Source organism: Cydia pomonella, chromosome 25, assembly GCF_033807575.1.
Source record: "Cydia pomonella isolate Wapato2018A chromosome 25, ilCydPomo1, whole genome shotgun sequence".
Classification (NCBI taxonomy): Eukaryota; Metazoa; Arthropoda; class Insecta; order Lepidoptera; family Tortricidae; genus Cydia; species Cydia pomonella.
Window position 1 is genome coordinate 3,031,536 of NC_084727.1, and position 20,000 is coordinate 3,051,535.

Here is a 20,000-nt window from a genome sequence, read left to right on the forward strand (position 1 = left end):
ACGCCGCAGAGGGACATGCATTGTATGTAAAATTTGAGCTCCAGCCTGCTGCCTTTACCTGCCTACTCCTATGTATAGTCAAAAGTGTTAGATAATAATGAAATTTAAAACTATCACTTACCGATACATATGATGTGGGTGTAACAGGGACCCTAGGACCAGCGATCGCAGGTAGACAGGTCGTATAAGTCGCGATAGTAGCGCCCCCTGCATGCCGACGACGCACCAGCGGCACACTTTGTCGGAGCACGACATGGTTAGGAGACGTTCGCCCTAGAACAAACATAATCTGTCACTCATTTATTTATCAAATAGGCCACAAGGGCACTTTTACATGTCAATTACTAAAACAGCCCCAATGTGAAGGCCAGCCACACTTAGTTGAAGATGCCACTCGGGATGAATGACCTCATCATTATGCTAATATGGATACGCCGCGGGATTTCGGTCTTCGTATGGTTAAATAAAGGACAGTGTTTTGGCATATTATTGACCGGTCTGGCCTAGTGGGTAGACAATGCCTATGAAGCCAATGGTCATCCTGCTGGGGTGTAGGGCTCGAACCATTTTCTTCCACTGACTCCGGTCCTTGGCAGCTTGGGTAACCTCCCACACATCCCCGATACACCCAACTCTTGCTCCACGGAACGGCGCCAAATAGATTTAGAGTGCATTGTCACTCTGTCTTCTGTTTTCCGGGCATCTTCCAGGTCAGGGCCACTTCCTGAGGATATGCCCAATCCAATGCCATTTGCGCGTCTGGATTTTCTTGTGCACGGGTGCTTGTCCGGTTATTCTCCATAAGTGACCGTTTGTGATCCAGTTAGGCCAAAAGATGCGCAGAATTTTCCTTAAGCATTTGTTCACAAACACTTGGAGTTTAGTCATTAGGTCTTGGCGGACAAACCAGGTTTCGCACCCGTACAGTATCACGGCCTTTACATTGGAATTGAATATCCTCACTTTAGTTCTTCTCGTTAGGGTAGAGGAGTTCCACACAGATTTAAGCGGGCTGAATGCAGCTCGGGCTGCGGCGGACACATACCCGTATTGACCTTAACTCTAAGTTTAATCATTCATGGCGCGGTAGAGCGTCGTCTACTTCAGATTATATTTTAAACTTTACATATCTTCTACAATAAAAATCTTTACATAATTATCTCAGACATAACTGAGTATAACTACCTGCATGACTCCATCCCAAGTCTGTATGATGTTGCTGCAGTTTTTAACAGGGATAGTGCCTTCTCCTGACTCGATCTTGGTCCTGAGTTGACCGCGTGCCAATCTATAAGGTACAAAAAATAGTTATTTACGATAGAAGTGCAGAAAATAGGAAATTCGCAACGAGTGGTGATTAGGGTGGTCCACGCTAGTATGGGGAAATTTTTTTTTTTTTCCTATTGTTCACGCCACCCCCTAATTTTGTTACATACACATATAAAAACATATTCATAAAATTTCAGCTTTATAACTTAATGGGAAGATGGTGCTCATCGAAAGTCAAATATTGAAATTTTAGCGAAAAATATACTTGTTTTGTTTTACCTAGAAAAAGCAGAAAAAACAAAATACCATCAAAAATTATTTTTTTATTAAATGAAAATAAGTAATAACATTCATATTTCAAAAATTATTGCACAAGTTATTAGTAATTAATAGTACTTTTACTTAATCAAAAACTACATTTACAAGTGACTTTTTCGTTGCCTGGGTGGGTACAATTTTCCGGTTTTTTTCAACCACTTGAAGTAAGAATTGTTTCTCTTCTTCGTCTTTAGTAAGCAGCCGGTTATACTCTTCAAACAACTTAACACCTCTTTCGGCTGTATCATTTACTACTCGTAAATTCATAACTCGGTCTTGGCCTTGTAGAAAATCTTCATTTTCTTTCCACATTTCGGGAGATTGAGTCAAAAAAGTATCTTTTATATCCAAAAGGGAAAGCATTTGTAAAGTTCTTTTAGATGCAAAGCTTGCCAATGTGGAATCAGTTGTTAGGAGTGTAGATTGCCCCCTTACTTGACGGCAGGTAGGGTCAGTGTTCATTCCGTTAACGATGTCGACTTTTTCGGCGGTAGAAACACGATCAGAAAATAAAGCAAGGCCTACGAGCTCATCCGATAGATACCACAAGTGCCGCTCTAGAACCTTTCTTGCAGCTACTCCAATACCAGAATCAATAGCTTCATATGCCTTAAGGTCTCGCCATAACTGAAGATCTCCACCCGGAGCTTCTGCTGCTAGTGGTGCTTCAATCCACGCCTTTGTATACAAAAGTGCACCAAAGCGCACAAAACGACTCAATTGAGTCTCTTCTCGTTTTGTCAGTTTCATTACTTTTTGACTCTTAAATAAGAATATTTTTATACCATATAATAGTTTTGCCATCCAGCGTGCATGGTGGATAGGCCCTGGGGAACGCCAATGAATTTTCTCGGGAGGTTTATTTAAAACTACCATTGTCAGTTCGATAAGTTCCTGATAGTCATCCCGGCATTGTCTTCCGCTGCTCAATGTGCGATAAATCGATTCTAGGGTAGTTTTAACAAACATTTCTGTATCGGAGCTTAAGTCAAGGCCTTCGAAATGATCACAAGAAATATTATCCCATCCATTTTTAAACCTTTTGAATAAAGGTATTTCGGGGGAACTTGATGGGCCAAAGCATAAGGTGAAGACTTTAGCAAGAATGATTTCCATCATATGGTGACGACAGGCTAGCCACAACAACTCACGAGACAAACTAGCTTCAATCAGAGTACATGCTCCTTTTATGTGCCCAGTATTTGATGATGTTGTATCAAAACTCATAGCTCGAACTTGGCCTTTGACATTCCACTCCTCTAATAGTTTACATACAGCACTAGCAACTTGTTCTCCAGTCCCGGATGAAAGTTTAGGCACACCAAGAAGCTTCTCTTCACCGTTTCCAGAAACAAGGACTGGAAGACGGTCCACTTTTTTGTTATCCAGAATGTCCGGCAAGATCTTTCCATCCCAGTGTACCACTAACGGGTAGTCAGGTGCAAATGAAGTTCTCACGTCATCATTAAACTCCAATCTCGCTTTCTTTCGCACTCGACGTATAGTACTCCGTGAAATAGGGAGAATGGACGGGTCATGTCCGAGAGCTGCAGCCAGCGGAATCATCAGTCGCACCGCCTCTCGATCTGTAATTTTATTGCGGTCTAAAGCGCTTGTAACATGTGATGTAAAAATACTGTCTAAAGTAGTTGAAACTGAGTTGTTTGTGTCTGTGGACTGACATTTTTGTAACGGTTTAAATTCATCGTTTTCATCTTTCTCTTCAGATGAACTGCTGTCACTGAAACTTAGTTCTTGGCTTGACAATGCGAATGACGTGGAAGCAAGATTTTGTGTATATTTTTGCTGAAGTGTATCAACACGTAACTTTCGCTTCTGAGCACGCTTTTGTTGCCCTGCTAGTTTTTTATCCACAGAAGTCATAACCATCTTACGCTCCCCCCTTTGGTCTATGAGAAAATCTCGGTCCTCATTAATCTTTATGGTTTGAAGAGCAGCTGAGTGTGCGATATCAAAAAGCTTATCTAAGTCACTAACAAATTGTTGTTCCCTTTGTTTCTGAGCTTGAGAAGACCGTCCCTTGTTTTTCTTGATAAGAAGCCAGTGGCTGTGAATCTTTTCTAGTTTTTCAATGCAATGTTTTTGTTGTTGAGTGGGCACGTAGGCTTTTTTCCAAAGTTCTATAACCTCTTCTATGAGCAAATGTGAAGCAACTCGTACACTCTTTTTCTCGTTTAGAAATTGATGGAACCGCTGAAGAACTTGTCTCACTGTAGGCAGCTTATTTAATCTACAAAGAGGCTCCAAATCGCGACCGCCGATAAGAAAAATATCGTCTTTATGACGGGTAGAAACAGCCATTTTCAAACACTAATACACTTCTTTATACAAGTTTTAGGTTAATTTATAGTAATTTTGATTCAATAACACTTTGTTTTCATTAAAATAACTTCTTTATAATGATTTTAATACATATTGCGAGTAAAATCAAAATAGTCAATTTTAACGAAAAATATAAATTTTTAAGTTCGTTGAGCACTGACTTCTGCTATCACTAGGAAGATAAAATTTTAGCATTATAAGTTTGTGGGTAGGTATCACAAAAATACGGGGTGGCCTGACAGAAAAACGAAAAAAAATTTTTTTGGACCACCCTAGTGGTGATCAATAAAATACGACCTATGGGAGTGTTTTAAATCGACACGAGTTGCGAGGTACCTATTCGCAGCTGATATCGTATAACGTTTTACAGTACATATGGATATGGCTCTTTAAAGTTTCGTTAAATTATTTTTATCTAGACACATAAATCCTCTATGATCTATGATGCCATCAAAATTTGTAAATAATAGCCAACATTAAGCGCCGTCCTCACGTATAGATGTATCTGCCGGTCCGTGTCTCACCTGTTCGGATGCCGGTCCGGCGTCGGGTCCGCCTGCTCTTCCGGGCTGAAGATGCGTCCGTCGCCGCACGGCACCGTAACGTATAGATGTAGCTGCCGGTCCGTGTCTCACCTGTTCGGATGCCGGTCCGACGTCGGGTCCGGCTGCTCTTCCGGGCTGAAGATGCGTCCGTCGCCGCACGGCACGGTAACGTATAGAAGAAACTACCCGTCCGTGTCTCACCTGTTCGGATGCCGGTCCGGCGTCGGGTCCGGCTGCTCATGCGGGCTGAAGATACGTCCGTCACCGCACGGCGCCGTGCTCACGTACAGATGTAGCTGCCGGTCCGGTTTTAGCTGATAGCCGCCGCCTGGGACCGGTTCTAGGTCCGATTCTGGTATTGGGATTGTTGGATCTGTGGAAGATATAACAGGGTACTAAAAAAGGTAAGTTAGCTGACGGAAACACAATTCTATTATTGATTTCGTTCCTAACATAGTCCTAAAGTAAAAAAAATATTGAATATATAAAATGAGTAAGTAGTCTAAAACGTATCTCGAAAGTTTTAAATAAATAAATAAATATTTGGGGACAATCATACCCAAATCGACCCCAAACTAAGCAAAGCTTGTACTATGGGTACTAGGCGACTCAAAGTAAACTATCACAAAGATAAAAGAAAATTCATCTGTTGAAAGTTTCAAGGCCGTTTGCATTGTTATTACGTGTTTTTTTTTACAAGCTTTTTAGAGTCAGACCAAGATAAGTTGGCAGCGTGATAGCCCGGACAGTGCAGGTGTTATTTTAAACTTCAAACATCTACGAAATTATGACGTTTATTTAACACTTGCACAGGCTATCATAATCGCTGCCAACTTAGCTTGGTCTCACCATATTGTCCTGTTAGTATGCATGTTAGTTAGAGTGTGGGTCAAATCCTGGAAGCTACATTTGACCCACTTCCCAATTTCCTTTTGAGCTGAAATTTTGCACTAGTCAGGTGACAATGCAATATTATGGTACCATCGAGCTGATCTGATGATGGAGACAGGAGGTGGCCATTGGTACTCTGTGATAAAACAACGCAACCTAGTGTTAGGGGTTTTTAGAATCTCGATGAGTATTAGTTGCCTGTGGAAAGAAAATTACAGTCAGAGATAAGCTTGAACTAAATTTTTTTTTTTTTTTGTAAAACTTTTTAGCTTATAAATAAATAGCTCAATAATTGAGTTATCTGTGACCATACCTTTAGCCTCCGCGTACATAAGGAGTTGTGCGTACAGATGTCGCTGCAAGCAACGTCGCGCTGCCACCTAGAAAAAATGTATTTTTCACCACAAGTTCGTCCACAGACCACAGACCATAGGCACAAGACCCTCTTAATTGTTCAAAAACTAATGAGAAAGTTGCATTTTATCCACATGTGGGACAAACTAATCAGATGTAAATTTTGAGTTGTTTCCTTATGTCGGCCGGTAGAATTGACTTTTGAATTATATTTTTTTATTACGTTAATTTGGGTTTTATTTGGTTGATTTTGTTGGTACTTCATAGTTAGTATTTTCCTCGCGAGGCAAAGTTTGTTTAACCCTCGTGCCTTGTCAGCCTCGCTACGCTCGTGGTTCAATTTTGGATTCTTTCGGTAGCTCGGGTATCAATATTAGCATGAGCGGTTAAACAACAAATTTGCCCCCTTGTAAAACAGATCACTATTATACTAGTATACAAAACATCTTAGGCAATTAATAACAAAAAAATAGTGCATGTTTTTTAACATAATAGTATTTTATGCAATCGTTGTTTAAGAGAGGTCAAAAAAGGCGAGTGGCGTGAGTAACAATTTGAGGCGAAGCCGAAAATTGTTAATAAAGACGCCTCGAGTATTTTTTGACTCAGTTAAACAACGTTGCATACAATACTTTTTCTACGACCAAGCACTTACTTTGAAATAAAATTGTAAATTTAACAAATATTTTTCATTTCATCTATCGCGATTTTGAAGGCAGAAAATTTTTAGTGACTTGTTGGGCTATCACTGATATCTCTTCAGGCGTAGACACTAAGTTTTCGTCTTCATCCATTTTAACTTGAAAGACATACTCTTATTTAACACAAAAGTTAAGTTTTTATTCGACAACCTCATTCCAGAAGTAACAAAGAATGTAGGGTATGGGCGGGAAAATGAATGAATGAAATTAAAAACACTTGTATATGGTTCACTTATTTGTCACAGATGACATTTAAAACAAGGTTGGCAACAATGTATTTCATACAATATTCTTTAAGTGGTCATTACACGAAATATCGAAAAACGCCAAAAAGATAGTGCGTGTATGCAAAAATGCGTTTTTGGGGAATAGACTAAAGGCTTGTCTTGACAACTAACATTGAGTAGGGTTTTAAAGATGTGTGCACGACCCTTTAAATGACAAATAAAAGTACGGGAGTAGAAAAAATTGTTTTCCATCTCGCGCTCAAAACGCGATGCAATTCTTCTTTGACTTGTAGATGATGATTTTTGTCTGTCTGAGCTATTCACACTACACCTACTTTGTCTACTAAATAGGGATTTAACACAGCCTTTTGTATTATTTTTTAATTTCATTCATTCACCATTCGTTTGATATTGGCAGAACAAAAAGAACTGGGGGCTTACCTCGGCATGGCAATCGTTCACTGCACGTCCTCGCACCGACATGTGCTCTCCGGACACGCACTTCGTGCCCGTGGTCACTGCTATCACCTAAAAACATTTCTCTCATCTTGCTATTGTTGTCTCAGCTTTTAGCCATGGCTCATGAGTCTGGGGTCCACTTGGCAACTAATCATAATGAAGCTGATTTGTATCACGTTAAATTAGTTTCTGTTTGACCTAAGGGTTGACTGGAGAATGCCTTAAGGCAGTAAGTCCGCCATTTGTACAATTTTATATCGTGCAATAAAGTTTAAATAAATAAATAATATAAAAATGTAATATAAAAAGAAAAAATATTTCAGGTATAACCCGTATAACAAAATAAAATTTAAAAATAAAAAGGATTGTAAATAAAATACATTAAATAATTCAAAGAAATTCCAAAGCTATAACATAATTAATTATTATACAAATAAATTAAATAGGCGGCACTAGGTGGATAACATTACTTTGTTTGGCCTCGCTCTACATTTGCGTACTAAATATTCGATTTAATGGTTATTTTGTATGACAGAAGTGTTTCTTGGAGAAATTTAACATTAACTGCGTGTTTTTTTTGTTACTAAAATAATGTTTCCTCTTAATAAAATGAGCTAACTTAAGGTTTTAAGGCACTTTTCCTCAAGCCTCAATAAAAGGTATTTTCCACATTGCTATTTTTATTTTCAGTTACCATAGATATACTGGAATCTAGTATGTAAGTTGCGCGATGATTATCTAGTAGCTAGATAATCATCGCACAACTTTTTTAGCAATCTTCTGTCACTGTCTGCTTGTAGTAATAGAAGTTACCTTGGAGTCGTTAGGTCTATTGTCGATGGTCATCACGATGCCAGCCAACACTTTTCTTTTTGAATGCACCAGGTCACCCTTCATGATTTCGTGGAATTTCTCATTCACCAACCTAAGGATGTAAGAAGGTATAGTATATAACTCTTGTTTTTCATGCATTTTAAAGGTTACGAATGGTATAGCAAATAAATGAAACAGTCTTTCGATTTTTACTTAAGGGGTAAAGCCAGGAAATTGGAAGGGGACAAAATATATGTCACGCCCAGCGAAAGTTGCGACGGAAGGACTGGCCATCGTGATGCGGCAGTTTAGCTAGTCTCTTGCTGTGTCTAGTGGGTTATTTACTTCCCGCCAATGCCGGATTTAGAGGTCTGGAGGCCTCGGGCAATAAAGGAGTGGAGGCCCCCTGGCCCCAAATTTTTTCCAAATAAAATGGTAAATTTACTGAATTCTCTATTGTGGGGGGCCCCTCTTTTGTGGAGGCCCGGGGCAGTAGCCCCGGTTGCCCTCCCCTAAATCCGGCCCTGCTTCCCGCAGTAGGGGCTATGCCCTTATCTAAGACCGTGGGGGCTTTGCCCTCATCTAAGACTGCCAGCGCAGCCCTAGTTGCCACCAATTTCGCTAAATTCTTGATGTGTGCGCGGGGACGAGGACTCCCGAGACGCAGCGAGTAGAGCGCGGCGATCGGCCAACCAGTCGGCGAGTCACCTCTGGAGCGCGCGCACGCCGCTCAGAGTCAATTTCTTATTTAATTTCAAATTGTGAACTTCGTAGTAAATTAGTCAAAGTATTGCTGGAGTTCTCCACCTGGACAATAGTGGCGACCGTGACAGGGCAGTGTATTACTTATTTTCGAATGGTATCCGCTCGGGGTTGCGGCAGGCAGGCTTTGCCCTCGTCAAAGACCGTGGGGGCTTTGCCCTCACCTAAGACCGTGGGGCTTTGCCCTCATCTAACATCGTGGGGTTTTGCCCACATCTAAGACCGAGGCGACTTTGCCCTCATATAAAAAAAGTTAGATGTGTGTTTTACTCACTTTCCAATGGTATCCGCTCGAGGTTGCGGCAGGCAGCCCGGTTCATCGGCGGCCGTGGGGGCTTTGCCCTCGTCTAGCACCGCCAGCGCAGCCCGAGCCGCCGCCAGTTTCGCTAATTTCTTGCTTGAACCTGTAGACACGAAATTAAATAAGTTTCATCAACGAGATACATTAGAAACCAGACTATAACAAAAATTACATAAAACATAATATTTTGGAAACGGTTCCCGCGATCGATAGTTGTTTACGAACACTTATTAAGAAAATTATAATAAGTAAAAAAATACACCTCACACATAAACTATGCTGTTTGTGTTAATTACATGTGTAGCTTGACTGTGTTAATTTAAGGAATAAAAAAAATATTACCCTGATTTTAAAATTCTAATTTTACCACCTTACGGCATATTTGTGTCAAAATTCTCTTCGTTGTCTTTTTTCTGACCACTCTGTCATCTGGGTGTCTTCTAACAAATAAATAAATAAAGTCAAGTCCTATTACACAAAGAACTACACACCGTCACATTTTTTGGGGACAAAATAACAAGACAACGAAACGAATTTTGACCCACTTATATCCATGCCAAATTACAGCTTTGACAGACAAAGACAGACAGATTGACGTGACGCTATAAGAGTTCCTTTTTGATTTCTGAACCCAAAAACGGATATACCTATACTCTGTATCTCTAGGTATTTAAATAAAAGCAAACAAACAATTTGTACATTTTCGGGTAGTTATAACATTTAACCAACGAAATACAAAACTGAACGACCTGACTTTAACCTACATTATTTGATCATGTAATCTCAACTGGCTTAAGGAGCTATTTGAGGGTAGATTTTGTTTACTTTTATTTAAATACCTAAATATACAGGGTATTATAATTCGTTTGATATAAAATATTATTTTATTTATTTTTAATAATTATATTATTAATACTATTTTTTTTTCTTACCATATCCTTCAAAGGTCTGATCCTTGATCTGGCAGACGACCTTGAAACGCATGCTGTGGCTCAGTTGAAGAGGAGCTGTGGACATAACACCATTTTTATATTGACTATTCAATTTAAAAAGTAAAAACCCTCTAAGCCATATGCAAAAAAAAAACAATGTATGCCAAAAATGCCTTATATCATTTTGGAAAAAGCTGATACTCTTCAAACTGCTGGATCGATTTCTATCAAACATAGCTAAGAACCAAAACTCGCTTCCACATAAAACCGTATCGATATCGGTCCGTCCGTTGGAGAGCTACGATGCCACAGAGCCCACAGACACAGAAGGAAGGTACTTACGTAAGTAAATTGAAAAAACAGCGGTAATTATTAATATAGCCTCCAAGTCCCAATGTCTTTTTAAAGGGACAAAATCAAATCGAATTTAGAACTAAATTCGAAAGTACTAAATTCAAAACTGCAATAATGACTCTGGGACTTAGGAGGATATATGTGACGTTTTCAACCAAAAGGTGCCTGTCGGTTGTCAATGGTTTGATTTCAAATTGAAGCTATAAGGAAATAGTGCCTTATTGACAACCGGCAAGGTTTTAAGGCACTTTCCCTACAATAGTACCCTTTTGGTTGAAAATGGCACATATGTTTGTGTGCTACATTTCACATAGATACCACTTGCGGCTGAAGAAGGAGTCAGTTTTAATCAAAGGTAACAAAATGCAGTCGGCCGTTAAGTAAATAATTGAAAATGGCGGCCAATATTTCTTTAAAATTAAAAAATTACGTAGGGTAAACCGTCTATTACTGGCCACCCTCCAATTACTGGCCACCTTATACTAAAATGGATTGTTTAAATAATTAACCGCAACCTGGCAACACTTTTTAAGGCGCGGTGTATAGTAAAATGCGCTATTTTTAAATCGATATTTACAGGCTTGTACAAGGATTTCATCGATTATTTTCTAGTATGTATAACTTCAGTCTTTGAACTAGCCGTATGCTTGTCAGAAACACGATGGCTCATCTTTTTCTCGATAGATTTTTGCTTTGAAAATATGCTTAAAACTGTATTTATTGCGATATTTTAGAAGTACTATGATGAATATCAATATGAAATTTACTTCATTCAATAGCTTTTAAGTAACTCTAACATTTTGCTTGTCAGTTTATCGATGCGTTAAATTTTTCATTCATAATTATGAATTCAACATTTTGTCTACTAAACGTTACCCTGCGCGGCAATACCGTCAGTACGCCAGTACGCCCGTGACCACTGTCAGCGTCGGACCTGTGCTAGTTTAGCGGACGTTACATAAAATGGATAATCACACTATAAATACACAAATATGTTATACACACAATGTTTTCATCACTCTTACGAAGAAAAAACTAATTTTTAAGCTAATTGATTCTTAAATACGGTGACATTTCAGACATCCATCCGTCATATTATCTTTTTTGACAAGTTTTACACACGCACCTGTCGACCTGTACAGCCACGATTAACCAAATGATGAAATGGTGCCTTGCACCCGAGTTAAACACTCTACTTTTCATTTTTAATACGAGGAAGGTAAAATACATGTACATTTTAAAAAACATTGCTAAGTATAAAATTCAGTAGTATTTATTTCGTGAGGGGTACCTACTTTTAATTATCAATTTAGGTAAAATAATATTTTAAATGGCTATTACAGTAATAATCAAATTGAATACCTATTTTTAAACGTAAACAAATAAAATTAATCCGCTTGTTTAATTTATATAAGTCATTATATTGGAACAGCTTCATTTTTAACACATACAGGATGCAGGAGATATACTGGATTTAAATATGTGGGATTTAAATAGTGCTTAGTGAAAGGTACCATTTCACGTTTTTGTGGAAGTGCTCAAATGGCTAATAGTTTATGTTATAAGTGTTGAATTTGTTTGGTATTTCTGGTTTATTAACTTTCATATGGTATACACTTAAGACTTTATTTACAACATTTATCAACTATTTTATTTTGTAAGGTGAGCAGGAGTGATATTTACCCTTCAAATTCCATTCAAAATTTTGCAAGTACTCGGTTCGGAAGTTCGTATATATTTGTACCTCTCGCCAATATTTTTATTTCACTGGTTAATTATTCTGTAAATTCAAGAATGTCACTAAATTCCATTTTTGATAATGTTAAACATAAAGTCCTTTGTAAAAGTTTGGTATAATACTTTTATACCATGCTATTTCTGTTTTGTATGAAATGAAAACTGGTGACATTTTATTTCTTTTTTCAAGTATAAATTTCGATGACACTCTGCCGTCAATTTCAGGTCTCGGCCAATGTTACCTTCTTCTTTAAAACCTTGGACCTTGTTATGTCTTTGTGATATGCTTTTACTATTTTTCCTGCCAATACAAAATATAAGTGGAAAAATCGATCGAAAGTTTCGCAAAATATATTTTCTTCATTTTTGCATTAGGGTGCTTATGTGTAATATGTATATATTAAAATAGTTTATTTTGAAATGAATCACTAGTCAAGGCCTATAGTATATCCCTTCAAGTGGCAGAAGCCAAAACGTAAAAAGTAGTCACGTGGCGGGGCCCCGTCGGGTGTTCAGCGCGGCTTTAGAGAATATTACAAATTCAACTATTTAAGCTTATCTATGTATAAAAGTATATATTGAAGCATATATCGTTAAAATAAGCACTAAATACGCTATTCGAATAGAACAATTAAATTATTGTCTTCTTCTTCTTGGTCCCTCAATGCTGAGGATCGTGACATCATGTCCTTCTGTTGAAGTTGTCCTTGTTGTTGTTAAATTATTGTAATGTTTATGCATTTCGCCACATGCACCTAACTAATCAAACCTAGCAACAGTGACAGTTTTCCAGTTTCCTTATTAAAAATGACTACCACCACAAAACAAAGTTATGATTGGAGGTAATTGTTAATTAATTTTCTACGTAGGGCTTAAAATTCAAAGGTTAAGTCATAAAAAGTGTCCGTGAGGAAACGGATTTTTTTTTACCACGTATTCCTGAGGTCATAAGAATAATTTCATGTACAAGTTTAAGTCAATTCCGCAAAAAAAAATTGTTTTTTTTTTACTTTTTGTATGTCTTTAAACATATTAAGTTCATGTTCTTGGAAAATTTATGGATTAATATAAATTGGTACATTTTTTTTCGTAAAAATTAGTCTATTCAAATGGTACCTTGTGACTTTGATATCTGTCAAGAAGGTAGTCTAGACTAGGTCCCAAAGTGGCGACTGGCGACATAGCCATCAAAAAGGCGTTATGCACTAAAACACAACGAAAAATATTTTTTTTAATTGGTATTAACTCTGAAACTAGGCGAATTAAAAAAGTTTATATGACATTTTTGCTTCTAAATACGATCCGGAATATACTGTTAAAATCTTTCCGTTTCCTCGAGGGTACCGTGTATTTACAAAATAACCTCTTTAAAAATCAAGACAGAACTCGACCTAGACGTTCGATCCCGGATGAACGGTCCTTAGCAACCAAGCGTTAACAAGCGTGTGTATGTATGTTTTCCTTGTCTAACTTGCTAGCTACTTTTGGGCGCTAGAAGAGCGTAAATATACTTCAAAGCCTTTAATTTTGCCACTAAATATGGCAACACCTCACTAACCACCCTCTGTTGGCCGACAGCTTTCTGGCTATCGCATCGACCCGTGAGTGGTGTGCCACCACTTGAAGGGATAAATAACATAGTTGACGATAAAATAATTTTGTTCATCGGAAAGTTTTGTATGTTAATTAACTTTACGGAACAGGTCTTAACTGTACTTCTTTCCAAAGGAAAATAATACTCATTGAGACAATCCTAACAACCTCAAACGCAATTTGGTTGCGATATTTTGACACAGAGTTCCTATGGCCACCTCCTCTCTCATGCATCAGATCAGCTCGATGGTACCATAATATTTCATTGTCACCCTACTTACATATGTATGCAGATTTTCAACTTCATCTGAAACCTCAGTGGGTCAAATATACTTGTAATATTTGATTACAGACAGAGTAGACAGACAACAGACTGATTCTTTATTAGACATTAATTAAAGTCAGTCAATTATACTCATTACTATATAACTTCGAAGTAGTAGTAGTAGTATAAGTGCATTTTTGCCATTAAAAACTTTAAATAATAAATAATAATAGCAGTTTTCTCGACTTTTGCATTTAAAATTTATAATCGTCTTCATTGTCGTCAATTCAAAAAATAATATAGAAATAGTCGTTACAGTTAGAGTCATGGTTCTTTTTTGAGAAGATAGCATAATTTATCTACTTTTTGGAGCTACATATGCTTGTGCATACCTTATGCTTATGTTTTCAGTTATCTCAATACCAGCAAAAACATGCTACCTTTTTACGTTCACTTCCACAAATTACTTAGCTTTGCTAGTATTCTTCCTTTTTTCACTACTTGCCCGAAATTGACTTATATTGCATTTTTAAGGTCAACTAAGTTTTGAATAGGTATCTATATATGATTTAAAGCAGACCGTTGTAACTTTTGTCTGAATTAGTAAGTAATATTATTTCGACACAAAACGATTTGGTATCATTTTACTAGATTCTCAATTTGCCGCGGTATACTCTAGTATTATATATAATTATCTAATTTTTAATTTCATTAAGTTTAAATCATAATATAAATTTCCGGAAAAGATCCCAGAACTAACAAACCAGAATACGGATGGCGTCAGAATAAGGACGTAGGCTTGCTGCGAGCGCGGCGCGCGGGGCGCCCGCCTGCCTGCTTTACCACTTCGTCTGCTTCACCCCCTCAAAAACCTAAAATCTGTCTATAAGAGCGCCTTAAAAAATAAATCTCTTCTTGTCTATGTCTTACATCCGATGGTTTCATTGTGCTTTTCCCTAAGCCCTTAAATAATAATTAAAACATTAATCCGATTTACATTAGAGGATTCTAAGAGGTCATGGGCCATTTGTTCCTCAAATAATTAAAATTAGTGTTTTACCGATAAGTTTCGCGGCTCAGTTGTCAAAAAAGTTAACTTAACCTAAAAGTGCCCACGCGCTGCGAGGCAAGTTTTTATCTTTTCAGCCATTTCAGCCTAAATTATCATTAAATCATGGCCTCGCAAATATCAATGGGCACAATTGAGAAGTTAATTGGCAGGGAAAACTATCCGACATGGAAATTTGCGGTCAAGAACTACTTGGAACACGAAGACTTGTGGGATACTATCGAACCAAGTGCCGATTATGTAGCAGACAACAAGAAGGATATAAAGGCGAAGTCGAAAATAATACTTCTGATTGATCCAATTAACTACGTTCATGTACAGGAGGCGACCACGGCGAAACAGGTATGGTCAAAATTGGAACAAGTGTTTGACGACTCCGGGCTCAGTAGAAAAGTAGGTTTGTTACGAGATCTGATTTCAACAACTTTGGATGACAGCTCTGGTGTTGAAGAGTATGTAAATAAAGTAATGACAACAGCTCATAAGCTTAGGAATATTAATTTTGTAGTCGGAGACGAGTGGCTTGGTACTTTGCTTCTCGCTGGCCTCCCTGATGTCTACAAACCGATGATAATGGCTATTGAGAGCTCAGGTGTGTCTATTACAGCTGAATTTGTTAAAACAAAGCTGCTCCAGGAGGTGAAAGTGTCAGATTCTGCAGCATTATATGTAAACCATAATAAAGCTAAAAATATACCTAAGTCTCAGAAAAGTTCACATGGTAATCAACAAAAGAAGGGGCCAAGATGTTATAATTGCAATAAATACGGCCATTTCAGTAGTTTCTGTCACTTCCAGAAGAAGAATAAAACAAATACCCAAAATAATGGTTATTTTGCCGCTTTTTCTGTTGCAGACACTTTGGATGAGAATCGCAAGACTTTAAAAGTGGAAGGATGTGGCAATGTTAACTTGCAAATAAAAGACTCCGAAGGCAAACCTCAGACAATTCAGGTTAGAAATGTGTTATATGTACCTACTCTGGCAACCAATTTACTTTCTGTAAGTGAGATGACAAATAATGGCTGTGTGCTTCAATTTGAAAAAGATGTCTGTACAGTCTACCAAAATAAAAGACTGATTTTGACAGCTTTTAAGTGCAATAACATGTATCTTTTGAAAGAAATTTCTGTAGCACCGGCATTTTTATCAACTGTTGAAGAACAAGATATAAATATTTGGCACCTTCGAATGGCTCATCTGAACTTCACTGATTTACAAAAAATTGTTGATTGTACAGAGGGTGTTAAATTATCAAAGAAAGGCAGCCAAGTCTGTACAACCTGTATGGCAGGTAAAATGAAACGACAACCATTTAAAAATGTTGGAACCAGGGCTACCGAACCTTTGCAACTAATTCACACCGATGTTTGTGGACCGATGGAAACTAGCTCTATAGGAGGTTCCAAATATTATGTCAATTTTATCGACGATTATAGTAGGAAAGTTTATGTGTATTTTATGAAAAATAAATCTGAAACTTTACAGAGCTTTAAGGATTTTAAAAACCTAGTAGAGAATGAGACTGGAAAAAGAATAAAAATGATCCGTTCTGACAATGGAACAGAATATATTAATAAGGAATTTAAATTTTTTTTGAATAAATTTGGCATACAACATCAAACAACTAATCCTTACTGCAGTGAACAGAATGGGATGGCTGAAAGAATGCATCAAAATCTGGTGCAAAAAGCTAAATGTTTGATTCTAAATTCCAGGTTAGAAAAGGCATTTTGGGCCGAAGCAGTATCTGCGGCTGCTTACATAATTAATCGGTCACCAACGAAAGCTCTGGACTACAAAACACCATATGAAATGTGGTCTGGTAAGAAGCCTAATATTGAAAATTTAAGAATATTTGGTTGTCAAGCCATGGTTCATGTGCCTAAAGAGAAAAGACAAAAATGGAACCCCAAGTCAGTCAAAATGTTATTTGTCGGATATTGTGAATACACAAAGGGGTACAGATTTTATGATTTAAAGCAGAGAAGAATATACAAAAGCAGGGATGCCGTTTTTCTTGAGCACACAGTTCAAAATAATAGCGTTATTGTACCATTATCAGAATTACAGGAAAAGGAGACGGAAGACTTGTCCCAAACAGCTGATACTTCCAGTGAATCTCCTGACACATCTGAGCCTCAAAGTCCAGCAGATACAACTCTAAATGGGAGCCTTAAGAAAGAAATATCTGAGGATGAGGATACTTACTTCACTGATAATGCCGATGAGGAGTACATACCAGATGAAAAAGTAAGTGATGAATTATCTCGTAAAATGACGCTAAGGCCAAGAAATAACAAGCCTGTCACCTACTTATGTCAAGAAAGCATGAATGGTTCAAACCAAGCAGTAGCTTTTCTCGCAAAAGAGCCAGAAACCCTACAAGAAGCTCTTTCAGGCCCGAATGCAAAAGAATGGAAAGATGCCATGAGTAATGAATATGAGTCACTCCTGCAAAATAATACATGGACGTTAGTACCCTTACCAGAAGGCAAGAGAGCCATTCCGTGTAAGGGTCTTTAAAATAAAGACTGATGCTAAGGGCGAGATTGTACGATACAAAGCAAGACTTGTCATTAAAGGTTTTATTCAGAGAAAAGGAATGGAATATAATGAAATATTTGCTCCAGTTGTTCGTCATACTTCAATCAGATATTTATTAGCATTGGCTGTTAAGTACAATTTATTCATTGAACAAATGGATGCAGTTACGGCTTTCTTACAAGGGGATATAGATACCGAAATATACATGTACCAACCACCGACTTATGAACATGGAGAAGAAGTATGTAAGTTGAATAAATCTATTTATGGCCTGAAGCAGGCGAGTCGTCAATGGAACTTGAAACTTACATCTGTTTTAAAGGAATTGGGGCTGAAAAGTTCATCAGTGGACCCCTGTATATTTTACAAAACATTTGAAACAAACATTTTAATTGTACTCATTTATGTTGATGACATATTGATATTTTATAACAATGAACACATGGGTCAAGAAATAAAAAAAAAATTAAAAAGTAAATTCGACATGAAGGAGCTTGGTTACATACATCATTTTGTCGGTTGGAGAATTGAACAAAACTCGTCAAGAAGCGAAATTTATATTGATCAGACTGCTTATATAGAAAAAATTCTGCAAAGATTCAAGATGACAGATTGTAATCCTGTGCATTCACCATGTGACCCTAGCATTAAATTGATCAGCACAGAAGATGAGAAAAATATACTAACAGACATACCTTACCAAGAAGCAATTGGAAGCCTGTTATATTTATCCCAAGGGACCAGGCCGGATATATGTTTTATAGTAAACAAATTAAGTAGCTTTAATAACAAGCCAGAACAGCAGCACTGGCTAGCTTTGAAAAGAGTGCTGCGATATATTAAAGGTACTAAGGAAATGAAATTAATATATAGCCAAAATACTGAAGAAAAAAGAACATCTGGCTACTGTGACTCTGACTGGGCTTCAGACATTAACAGCCGAAGATCTTGCTCCGGCTACACTTTTTTGTTTCAGGGTGCAGCAATATCATGGTGCTCTAAACGACAAAACACCATTGCCCTTTCGACTATGGAAGCAGAATTTATGTCGCTTGCTGCTGCTGTACAAGAAGCAATGTGGCTCCGACACTTGGAGTCAGAATTACATCATGATGTTGGGACATCATCGACTGTTATATATTGTGATAATCAAAGTGCCATTAAATTTGCAGGTACAGAATCCTATTGTGCCCGCAGCAAACATATAGACATCAGGTACCACTTTCTTCGAGAGAAAGTAGCCATAAAGGAAATAGAAGTCATCTACCTTGGAACCGAGGACATGGTGGCTGATATCCTGACCAAATCCACTTCACAAGTGAAGATTCACAAATGCTCCAGTGCCATGGGTTTGCGCTTAAAGGGAGGATGTTAAAATAATTAACCGCAACCTGGCAACACTTTTTAAAAAATAAATCTCTTCTTGTCTATGTCTTACATCCGATGGTTTCATTGTGCTTTTCCCTAAGCCCTTAAATAATAATTAAAACATTAATCCGATTTACATTAGAGGATTCTAAGAAATCACACAATGTGTTTTTTTTTATTAAATTAAGTTTGCATGTTTTTATTACACTTTTCTTTTTTGTTTGTTTTGATGCTAATGCCATGTATGTTGTGGGTATGAATAAAGAATGTATCTATCTATCTATCTATCTAAGTTAATCATAAGAACGCTGGTTTCTATTTATTTATTTACACAATTCAAGTAATTTAATTACTTTAATTGTGTAAATAAATAAATAGAATTCTTATTTTAGCCATTTTAGTACAGAGTGGCCGGTAATTGGAGGGTGGCCAGTAATAGACGGTTTACCTTATTTCCATTAGCATTGAGTATACATGCTGATTTTTTTAGGGTTCCGTACCCAAAGGGTAAAACGGGACCCTATTACTAATCCGCTGTCTGTCTGTCACCAGGCTGTATCTCCTGAACCGTGATAGTTAAGACAGCTGAAATTTTCACAGATGTATTTCTGTTGCCGCTATAACAACAAATACTAAAAAAACAGAAAAAAAGGGGGCTCTCATACAACAAACGTGATTTTTTTGCTAGTTTTTATAGATACTTGGCCGGTTTTTTATTGTGTAGCCATCATGATGATGATGACTCTAAATGGTGAAAAATGTACATACAGATCAACACTTTCACATTACAATATTTACCATTGGGTTGTTCGAGTGAGGAGCCGTCTCCGAAGGTGCAGTGGAAGCTCAGGCCGGGGCAGGTCTCGTAGAGCGAGTTGATGGGGCTCTTGTGCGCCGCCGACACGCCCGAGGCGCCGAACAGGGAGGGGGCCGCGGCGGGGGTGGGAGGGGCGGCTGGAAGAATGCTCGTTATTAGATCAGCGTCCGGGGAATCGAACCTACTTACTAATCAAGACAATTTGTCTTTATTAAAGTAAGGATTCTAAGCAAGAAGAATTTCGAAGAAGTTCTGTCTCGCCAATGATACGGGTAGTCTATGCCACTGGGTGAGCGGGACAGCAATATAATTATGCGCGTGCGATAGAGACAGAA

General features: G+C 37.8%; 1 protein-coding gene across 3 annotated transcripts in view; it reads right to left on the reverse strand.

Moving 5' to 3' along the window:
* LOC133531462 (double-stranded RNA-specific editase Adar) overlaps positions 1-20,000 on the reverse strand; it is a 74,133-nt gene that overhangs the window by 35,308 nt on the left and 18,825 nt on the right. For all 3 annotated transcript variants that reach the window (XM_061869696.1, XM_061869695.1, XM_061869697.1), the window contains 9 exons: positions 19,647-19,802; positions 9,916-9,990; positions 8,957-9,086; positions 7,921-8,032; positions 7,090-7,176; positions 5,680-5,746; positions 4,677-4,848; positions 1,186-1,288; positions 122-273 (listed from right to left, as the gene is read on the reverse strand). In XM_061869696.1, coding sequence (XP_061725680.1) covers positions 122-273; positions 1,186-1,288; positions 4,677-4,848; positions 5,680-5,746; positions 7,090-7,176; positions 7,921-8,032; positions 8,957-9,086; positions 9,916-9,990; positions 19,647-19,802 — 1,054 coding nt within the window. The remainder of the gene's footprint in view (positions 1-121; positions 274-1,185; positions 1,289-4,676; positions 4,849-5,679; positions 5,747-7,089; positions 7,177-7,920; positions 8,033-8,956; positions 9,087-9,915; positions 9,991-19,646; positions 19,803-20,000) is intronic.